At 35.7% G+C, this 10,841-nt stretch overlaps 1 protein-coding gene across 1 annotated transcript; it reads right to left on the minus strand.

The window, feature by feature from the left end:
- Nucleotides 1-4,682: 4,682 nt before the first annotated feature.
- On the minus strand, nt 4,683-5,843 carry LOC105135884 (germin-like protein subfamily 1 member 16). The gene is made up of 2 exons (XM_011040964.1): nt 5,623-5,843; nt 4,683-5,524 (listed from the first exon to the last, which is right to left on the minus strand). The coding sequence occupies exons 1-2, from the start codon at nt 5,837-5,839 to the stop codon at nt 4,971-4,973; spliced, it is 771 nt and encodes a 256-aa protein (XP_011039266.1). The 5' UTR covers nt 5,840-5,843; the 3' UTR covers nt 4,683-4,970.
- Between the last annotated feature and the right edge of the window lie 4,998 nt (nt 5,844-10,841).

The raw sequence follows: 10,841 nt of genomic DNA on the forward strand, positions 1-10,841 counted from the left end.
AAATGTATTCTTTGCTTAAAAATGTATCAAAATAATTTTTTTCTTTTATTTTTTTAGTTTTAACATTAGCATATCAAAATTATTAAAAAGATTAAAAATAAATATTAATTTAATATTTTTTCAAGATAAATATATTTTTAAAAAACATATAAAAATTATACAATATACTAAAAGAGCTCAGTGCCTCTCTTACTGTTTGCCTAGACTTAGAGCACTATAGATTGGAGAAATGTAATGACAGCTCAACCCTTTACCACAAAGAGTTGCAAAAGGCAATGAAGGAAAGATATGATTATCTTTTTACTAGGATGCATTTAGCATTGAAGTGATGATTGGGGAGAATATGATCACTTTAAGTTTTGGTAGGGCTTCCCTGGGCATTAGCCAAGTTCGTGCCCCCACGTGAGGATACTTGGTGCTTGGGTTGACTTGCCGTTGCACTGGGTCAAACTCGATCACCATATGGCACAGGGTTGCCTTTGCCCTGAGCGTGAGCCTGCCCGAGCCCCCACTTGGGGACACCTGGCTTTAGGGCTACCTACCCTTGTGCAAGTTCAAACTCGAGCACCAGGTGGCGTTGGCTTCCCTTGCCCTAGTTAAGAGCCAAGCCCCCACCCCCACGTGATGTCACTTGATGCTTGAGCTACCTGCCTTTTTTCTTGGTCAGACCCGTGCGCCACGTGGTGCTAGGGCTGGCTTGCCTTGTTCCTAGAGCTAAGGGTCAGACCCGGCGTGACCATAAATAATAATATATTTTAATATTAATACTTTCAATGATAATAAAAATAATAATCTTTGTACCCCCAAATAATAATATTTTTGATATTAATACTTTGAATTATAATAAAAATAAATATTATAACTTTTAATTATAATAAAAATAAAAATACTTGCACCACAAATAATAATATTTTTGATATTAATGCTTTAAACTATAATAGAAATAATAATATTTATAACACAAATAATAGTATTAATATTAATATTAATACCTTCAATTATAATAAAAATGATAATATTTATGGCATAAATAATAATAATAATTTTTAATTTTATCATTCAAATCAGCTATATGGTTTTTCTTGATTATAAAAACATGTTGGATCTAGATGCGTTCACGCTCCAATCCCATGTTAGGCTGGACACATTCCCGCCCAACTCCAAGTTGGCCGTGGATGTGTTTATGCTTAACTTTACATTGAGTCTGGATGTGACCGTGTCTATACACATGTTGGACCTGAACATGTCCATAACCAACCATTCGTTGGGTGTGAACACGACTGCATCCATCTCTATGGTGGGTCTGGACACGTCCGTGCCCAACCCCATGTCAGTTTTCTTAATATAATAATATTTATTATAAATATTATTATTTCTCTTATAATTTAAAGTTTTTATATAAAAAATATTATTATTTGTATTATAAATATTATTATTTTTATTATAATTTAAAGTATTGATATAATTTTTTTTTTATTTCTCTTTATCAACCTCAAATATGATGAATGACAAACTAAGACTGCCGATTATATGCCATTTTTGAGTGGGATAGCATGGGTCACCAATCAACTTCCATAATTGAGACTTTTTTGAAGAGAGCTGTTGAATTATTTAATCTCAAGGCAACACCATGAACTAATTTTGAATTTTTATATGAAATTATTTAATTTCAAATTCTACTTTCATGGAAGTCCTTTTACTTTTTTCCAATTTATTGGTTTCTTTGTGAATGCTTAACCTCTGTTGCCAAAATACAGAATTTCTGCTGCTTTGGTAGTTGGTAGCAAGAAATCCTTGGCTCACTGTTTCCTTGATCTAAACAGTTAATTAATTGTTGATTGTAAGTTGAAGTGGCAAATATTTTGTGCTGGACAGTAATGACATGTGCCTTGCAATTTGATCATCAATTTAGTGAGTTGCATACAATCGAGTTGCTTTTGGACAATCATCATGCATTAGCACGCCTGCCTGCGTATCCAGTATCACTTGCGCATTCAATTTATAAACATTCCCCAGCTTTATTTTTATCCATGTAATGGCATGTTTGTTTCTGATTTTGTGGGTGCAACAGGTGCAGAATCAAAATCAACTGGAAGATCTGTCTATAGCAAAGTGAAGAGTAGGTTTCCTATTTCATGACTGCCCTGGTAAATATTTGCAGAGCTGGCTGCTCGTAGACTGTCCACTAATGTAGTTACTGATGACTTTTTAAGGCTGTCCTTCATGCGGTGATAAATCAAGTGCTGTAGTGATCAGCTGGAATTTCCTGTGATTTTGTTAGGAGTTTAATCAGTGAACGTCTTCCATTTTATCTGTGAATTTCAAAAAAGTTCAAGAGGCATGAGCCTTCCATCTCATATTGGTCGAGAGCCTGGCTGCAATATTCTTAAAATTTTTAATATAATTATTTATGTGATAAATATTGTTATTTTTATTATAATTAATATTACGAAGATTAAACGCAATTCTCCTCTGGTTGCACTCACATGGACGGACGTAATAGTCTAGAAAATGATGGGTCAAGGCTCCAACCATGGGACATAATAGATGGTCGACCAGGTCATGTTAAATTCTGACTTACAAGGTCGTGCGAATTGAAATGCTGCTGGGGATATTGCTTATTAATTTGTAAATATGCCATTTATCCCACATCGAGAACGAGGAATAAAAGAATGCAAGCACGCAAGCACATCTATAAGAAAGAGGCACTGTAACATGTCCAAATTTTGAAGGGTCGGTTGTCTACACATGCCACTCCCGCCCTCGTTTGGTGAGTGCCGTATGGCTATCAAGACATTCAGCTGACATGATTTGTGGAACCTACCAGAGTTGGCTCGCTTGGCCGCGCCCCTCCTTGCACGTGGGAATGATCTCTTGTCCTGGAATTCGGGCCATTTTAACTGTGATCTAGCATGAGGCAGGGAAATCAATGTGTTCCAACTGTCTAATTTAATTTGTTTGATGACTCCAGCATAAAAATTAGGAGGGATGGATTCAAGTTATCGCATGGTTAAATATTTCTAGTTCTACAACTATTAAGCCTGGAACTGGAAATAAGCCATTTCTTGAGTTATGCAATAACTAGGTCATTATTTCCATGAATGCAAGCATGTCATTCACTATGCACCAGAATCATTCAGAAGTGGTTTTTTTTTCCCATTTTCCTTCTGTAGCTGGGGAGTAATTCAGAGAAGCATAATGAAGTTAAAGTAAAGTGGATCGGGTGGATTGAATCATCGTCTGCCTTTCTTTTCTCATTGGATGTGGAAATGCCAGAAAATGTGATTTTTGTCCTTGGGGAAGTTGAAGAACATGAAAAAAGTTCGTTGTATTTACTCTGTTCAATAAATTATTGATTGCTGGTTCGTGGGGTAGGCAGCCTTGAAGTGAGCTGAATGACTGAATCTTTGTTTGTGTAACTAATATCCTCTTGTATTATCAATAAATAGAAAGTTTATAGATAGTGGGCAGGCAGCTTGTATCTTTGTGAAGTTATTCGCGGGAAATCTTTACCATTCTACAAATTCATTCAGAGATTTCTCTGTTATTAGACAGAATTAAGGTAGATTTCCTAGTTAAATTTTGCTCTGGGGACAGTTACATTTCAGAACTACGCCATCAAGCACGAGTCAACCATGCGACAATCCTTGCAGTTGGATGCAGCCTTTCAGGGAATTCAAGCTGACATTCCAAATTGTCTCTCTTCACCCGTGTCTCACTTCTATGGTTTTTGTATTGCAGGCTCAAACAAACAGTAGTCAATGAATACCTAAAAGGATTGCCCACAACTTGCAGCTTTCTGGCGATGGATATGTTTGGGAGAATCGTACTCCAGAGGCAAGGGACCTCTCAGCAAGGCTCTAACCATTCACTCCTTCGACATCCTCTACCATCTTCATCAGAAAAGAGTCACTTTCATAAAAAGAGAACGGCCTCTCAGTTACGAAAGCGTTGACTGTACCATCTCCCTCAACAGCATCATCAATGCAGCACAATGATATTACAGGTAGGAAAAATATCAGGAAGACAGTCCATCAATGCTGATTGGACAAGGTTAATGTTTACTCCTATGGGGTTGTACTCCTGGAACTTATCACTGGGAAAGAGGCTATCCAAACAAACCAGGTGAATCAAGGAAGCTCGGTTTTATGGGTAAGAAAAGAAATAATTTGGATTTGAGTGAATTCAGAACCAGAATGAAGACTAAGCTGTTTTGTCTCCTTGACTTGCAGGCAAGGTCTTTACTTAGCTCCGGCTTATGGGAAAGTCTCCTTGATCCACACCTAAATGGAGACTACATGAAAGAAGAGATGGAAATCATGATTTATGTAGCACGTCTTTGCCTTGCACACTTATCTTCTAGGAGGCCAACGACTTTATGTCCTAAACTCTACCTTCATCATTCTTATTTCTCTTATTTATGTGAACTTTATGTCCTATACATAAATTACATTTAGATTTTGAAGCTCAACTTTATGTCCTAAACTCTACCTTCATCATTCTTTGTTCGAGATCGAGGCTGAATTTCTTTTTATTTGTTGATGGTCTAGATTTTGACTCTCGATTACTCGGTAAAAAAGCTTTTGATACCTTTTTTATTTTCTTGGTAAGCCAAGGTACGTACGTAGATTAAAAAGCTCCCAGAGCAAAGAACCTCGGGAGAAAGAAAGAAAGTGACAACATACAATCAAAAAAAGACAAACTTGGTACGTGATGAAAAGAAGTTGGCAGCTTTCCATCTTAAGTTAATCAAAATACAGAACGGACGTGGATACTCCAAAAGGGAAACCTCAACCGAAGAGTATAAAGTATAAACCCTTCAGCAACATGACCCTTGACAGAGAAATTATTAGCTTAACAAAACAGGTGCAGAACGTTCCGAAAAAACACAGACTCTGGAAGGGGAAGGCATAGAACACTTCTTTATTATCGCATATCAACTATGCGAATTTGGGAAATTTAGAAAATATTTATGTAGGGTTCACCCATTCTTGACTCTGGAGATCCTCCACAAGTTTTTTATCCAAATGGAATGCTGTGGTGAGGACTTCAGGATAAAGAGGCCAGCTGGCTCCAAAGATTGCATTTGCTACTGTGTTTACCCCTGGATTTTGACTTGTTAATGCAGCAATAGCAACGGCAGGAGTCTTTCCAATATTCAATTGAAAGTGAATGAGGCCGAATGGGAATACGAAGAGATCTCCTGGTTTGAGGATTTTGGTAAAGAGACGATGATCAGGATTTGAGGTGACAAAGCCAGCATAAAGAGTGCCTTCCAAAACCAGCAGAACCTCCGATCCTCTGGGGTGATAATGTGGAGGGTTTAGGCCACCGTTTGGCGCCAAGTCTATCCGTGCTAAAGATATGCCAAGAGTGTTAAGCCCAGGCATTAGATCGGCTGTGATGATATTAACACGTGCTCCAAGTTGATTTGATGTGTTTCCAGGAACATCAAGCCCCGAGTACGAGAAATCATCAGCAGTGGCGAGGCCTGGATTCTTACACAATTTTCCATTAACGAGAACTGCAGACACAAGCAAAATGTAATCAGTTGGAATGCGAGTTCAAAATGAAATACATATAATAGTTCGTGAATCGGAAATATCACAATCTTGAATGTACCAGCAGAGTTAGCATCATCTATTGCTACGCAGAAGTCTTGGAGGGGGCTGGGGTCATAGGCAGTGACAAATGAGGAAGCCAGAGCCAAGAGAATAAAAACTGCTATCAAATTAGCAACTTTCATCATGGTTTTCCTGTGGCTTGCTACCTTGAATTCTTTCCTTTCCTTTTTTCTTTTTTGGGTATTGTTTGTTGGGTAAGGCGTGAGAGCTTGCATGCAGAGCATGGGTATTTATAGGTTATAAAACGGAACTCGATGAGATCGTTTAATTTCTTTTTTCAACAACAAGTAATTTTTTTTTTAATCAAGCGAACATTGGACTTTGACGATTGTATATATGATGAAACTCTAACGCACCTTCACTAGTTAAATCTACATTTTTGGAGCAATATAATTAATTAATTCACCAAGCAAGCAGAGACTAACAACAGTGACGATGGCTAAATGGAGGCAAGATACTTTACGCCTCTTAATTGGCCAAAAAACTGCTGTTTAATCACGAGGATTAAGAAGCAATGTGATCTTAATTAGTTACTCAATCATCAAGAACTTCTAGATTTTTCAAATATTGTACTCTTGAAGAGAACCTCTTCATTCTTTTTTGGAGGTTAATGGACTTCAATTGTTTTTTCTTTTTCATTTTTTCCAACTCAAAATCAAATTAACCTTTACCACCGCAAGCATAAAGATTTGTGTTTATTTATTTATTGTTTCTGACGAGAATGTTGAAAAATAGTTCTAATTATTGGCACAGTGATTGGAGGCTGGGCCGGTCTTCTCATTGGCGCGGCTCTTCGGCATGACTTCATTTAATTTCAAATTTCTATTTTTAATTAATCATAAAACGTTTATTTCTCATAATCTCTTCAGCATGACTTTGGAGGATCCACGTATAACAAAGCGTTTATTTGTCATCTTCTCTTCTTGGATTCAAACTCTAGTTCAAACTAAGAAAGGAGTTGTTATGGAAAGAGGCTAGACTCCTTTTATATATATATATATATATATATAGAGAGAGAGAGAGAGAGGGGAATATTTATCATGTTTAGTATATTCCACTTTTGTATTGTATATAACCATAACCGTAAATGTATAAATACAAAGATTAGTTGCAATCATTATAATTCACATATAGCCAATCTCTTAACTTAACTTGGTATCAAAACAGGAAAATCACGAGTTCATTCTTCTCTAAACAGGAAGAAGTTTACTTGGTCTAGAGGTAATGTAGCAAACCATATTGATAGAATATTTATGTTGACTGATTGGCTTCAGCTTTTGCCATCTTTTACCCAGCATGGGCTTCCAAAGTATTCTTTAGATCACAGACCGATTCATTTGTTATTAGACTCTATGAACTGGGTCCAAAGCCTTTCCGGTTCACGAATTATTGGTGGCACTTATTTGATTTCAGGAAGGTGCTACAGGTCTTCTAGAATGCAGCTTTGATTATTAACTTTGGTAAAAATAATGTGGCCTCGACAATGAGGTTATTGAAAGAGAGTTGCATACAGTGAGGTAAAAATGTGGTGGGTAACTGATTAGTACTTAAAAGTGCATTTTTATCATGGTTTTATATCATCGTTTTGCACTTGAAGTATCAATAACTCCTTAACTAAAACATGTTTTATAATAATATATCTAATAATATAAGATACCTTTAATTTGTGGTAAATGTTCATTTTAAATGCAGGCCTATCACATAAATGAAAGGATTGATTGATGACTTGAAAAACTTAAATTGCAAGGATAAAGAGATGACCAAACTTAGAAAAGAGATGTCGGTGCAATCCAAACCGGAACACTGTTCGGTAATTGGGTCATATCTAGAGCTATATATCTCAGATTTAGGTCCAATTTATATGGATGGAAAGGTAAGACATAGGCCTACAACTTTCATATGGAGCCCAAGATCTAAAAAGGCCATTATCAAGTTCAAATTGTAGCAACAACAAAGAAGCCCGAATTTGTCTTCCAGCCCGAGCACTGTTCGGTATGTTGGCCATATCTGGAGTTCTAGAAGTCCAAATGAGCTAAAGTTTTTACACAAGAAAGCTGAGACAATTGCCTACAGCTTTCATGTTTGAAACTGACTCCAATTTTGACATTATCAATGACGTTTTGGGCAGACAAGAGAAGATAAGGATTGTCACCAAGTCAAAAGTTAGCTACCCACTTATCAATTAGTCATCAAATCAATAGTTCCCAATTTTGGCCTATAAAAGGAGGCATTTGCCATGCATTTAGGCATCTTGGTTTCCATATCAAGATCATGCTCTTCTTTTCTCTCTTTGTATTTTTTGTAATGTTTATGCTTTACTTTCATTAATATCAAGTTTATGCCTTTCATTTCCTTTCCTTTACTTAGTTAACTTTTATGTTCTTATTTTGTTTATTTGTTTTCCTTTCTTTCATTATGTCTAGCTAAGTTAATTATGTCAAGGTGAAAAGGTTACACTAATGGTGTGAGAATAAGTATAATGAAAACTTAATATGGACTTTAATGTTTGGTACTAACATGTTTTATATTTGTTATCTTGTTCACTCTTTAATACTTTGCTTGTTAAATGACTAATCTTGATTTATGTTGTATAACACTTGGTACAACAAATGCTTGGCACTTTCATAGCCCATAATGTATGGTATAACCGACACCTGAGCTATGAAAGGAACTTGATTTGTTGTTAACATAAGTTATAATCATGAATGCTTGATGAAATTTACAAGTATTAGCATTAATTGAATAAGATGACTAATGTAATCATGTTAACAATATATAATCTGATTGGAACCTCCTTTGTGTGTGGTTTCCAATTCAATAATAAGAGTTTATACTATACTTGTTTGATATACCATTAGTGGAACCTCTAACCTTGACATTTGTTATTATTATTGCTTAATCCTTACATTAATATTTCATCTCGAAGTTCTCATCATCATCATCTTCTTCTTCTTCTCTTTCTTTATTATTATTATTATTACTACTACTACTACTACTACTACTACTACTACTACTACTACTACTACTATTATTATTATTATTATTATTATTATTATTACTATTGTTGTTGTTGTTATTGTTGTTTTATTATTGTTATTTATAATTTGTACAAATAACCTCCCTGTGGTTCGACCCCGGTCTTGCCGGGTTATTTATTACTTCGACACTCCTGCACTTGGGAGAAGACATCAATCTTTTCATCGTGTCAGTAACACTAATAGTAAAATCAAAGCTCTAAAACTTGAAGTGGATTCCCTAGATTCCCATAAAGAAAGCAGAGACTTATGAGTGGATGAATTAAATAGAAAGAACACCATTGCCTTTAGTCTTATAAATTTCTACAGAGTGTAAGAGTCTGCCTGTCATTAGAAATCAAGAGTTTAGTGGTGTAAGTTTGGAGACAGAAATACTTATTTTTTTCATCTCTGTGCCACGAGAAGACAAAAAAAAGAATTAGATTTTCTCCTTAGATGTTGATGGAACGACTCTGACAAAACCTTCTGATGTGAAGTTCAATTTCTTTAGTAAGCTTTATTCTCATGATGGTAGATCTAGAGCCTCTAGTTGTAATCTGGATTTTCTAAAGCTTTCGTCTTCCTCCTTTGCTGCTCTAGAAATTCCATTCTCTAGAGATGAGATTAAAGCTGGCAGGGGTCAATGTGGTGTTGCCTAGATAGCTTTTCAGCCCTTTTTTCTCAGTAGGATTCTTTGTTCAATGACAAGTTCCAAAAAAAAAAAAAGGCATGGTTGATACTCTTTTTCTCAGTTTCATGGTCCGTTTGGTTTCTCCATAATGATATGATCTTCAAGCAGAAGACCCTGACTATAACACAGTATTCTTATTATTACTAGACTCCGCTTGTGGCTAAAGGCTATAGATTCTTATTTTTCCTATTCGGCTTCAGATATATTAAGATCCGTAAAGGGATTACTGATATGGACTAATCTCCAAAAATCTAGTTTGGTTGTCATGTGGTCTCCCCCTAAGGTTAATAGCTTCAAATGGAATATGAATGAATCTCACTGGGAAAGCCAGGTCCCTTGGATATGGGTGGTTTTTGGCAAAATCATTATGGAATTCTTCTTGGTATCTTCTTGTTGTCGGTTGGAATTTTACAATCCAATGAAGTCGAGCCACGAGTTCTTGTCGAATCTATTGAGATCTCAGCCTCTAGCTCTCTCTTACATCACAAGTATATTATTATTGAATCTAACTTTATCCTGGTCACTAGGAACCCTAACTGATCTCAGAGATTAAGTATGGAGATTGGTTGTGTAAAGAGAAGGTATTAGCACCCCAAATACACCCTACCTAAGGTAGGCTGCATTGTTTTGTCTGATAAAATTTAAAGTCTTATTTTGTGATTTTTAATTGTTGGTTTGTCTAATGTTCAAGACAAGCCCTCCTCAATAAGGAGGTTCTTATCTTTAATGCGGTTAAACCTAACCGTTCTATTGTCTAAAAAAGAATTAAATATCAAGAATATACATTACGTGTAATGTCATACCTCGGATACTAAGAGACAAACAAAATAATTTTTTTGTTGTTTGTGAGATTTTGATCAATGTTCTCTTGATTTTAATAAACTGGTTATTAAAGCCAAAATGCATGCTAAAACATTATTTTTAGTGTATGAAAAAAACACAAGATGATTTTTTAACTTTGAGACACATGGCCGTATGCACAAAAAACACAATATAATTTTTTAGCTTTGAGATACCTGATCGTATGCATATAAATATTTTTCTTTTATTTTTTTTGTATTTTTGGAAGTTTTGATGATAATCGGGTATTTCAATACAGGAGTTGTACTTTTATGGTGTATTTATTTGGAATGGGCCAGCACCAACCCAACATACAACAAAATAGGTCAGCACTAGTCATACATGAAAATCGACCGACACCAGCCCGACATGAAACGCGTCTGCTTCGACCCAACATAAAATGAAACGGGCCGGTACTGACACAATATGCAACAATGGGCCAGCACATGCTAAAAAATGATAATAGGCTGGTTACTGTGCTGTGCACAGTAATCGACCAATTATTTTCGTCTTGCTGTAGAACGTGAATTGCTCATGTTCTATATGCAAATGGATGGAAATAGAAGAACGAAGTAGGGAAGGAGAGAATCGTACCTGGTGTTGTAACCCAATTTTGGATTAACTAAAATTTTTTAGGAATGTTATTTTATCTTATTATTCATGACAAAAAAA

This window comes from Populus euphratica, unplaced genomic scaffold (assembly GCF_000495115.2).
Source record: "Populus euphratica unplaced genomic scaffold, PopEup_1.0 scaffold155.1, whole genome shotgun sequence".
Taxonomy (NCBI): domain Eukaryota; kingdom Viridiplantae; phylum Streptophyta; class Magnoliopsida; order Malpighiales; family Salicaceae; genus Populus; species Populus euphratica.

Excerpts from the sequence above, each read along its gene's own strand:
- LOC105135884 (XM_011040964.1), bottom strand. The coding sequence starts at position 5,839 with ATGCAAGCTCTCACGCCTTACCCAACAAACAATACCCAAAAAAGAAAA. Across the intron at positions 5,525-5,622 it reads AGATGATGCTAACTCTGCTG|TTCTCGTTAATGGAAAATTG; the intron begins GTACATTCAAGA and ends TTGTGTCTGCAG.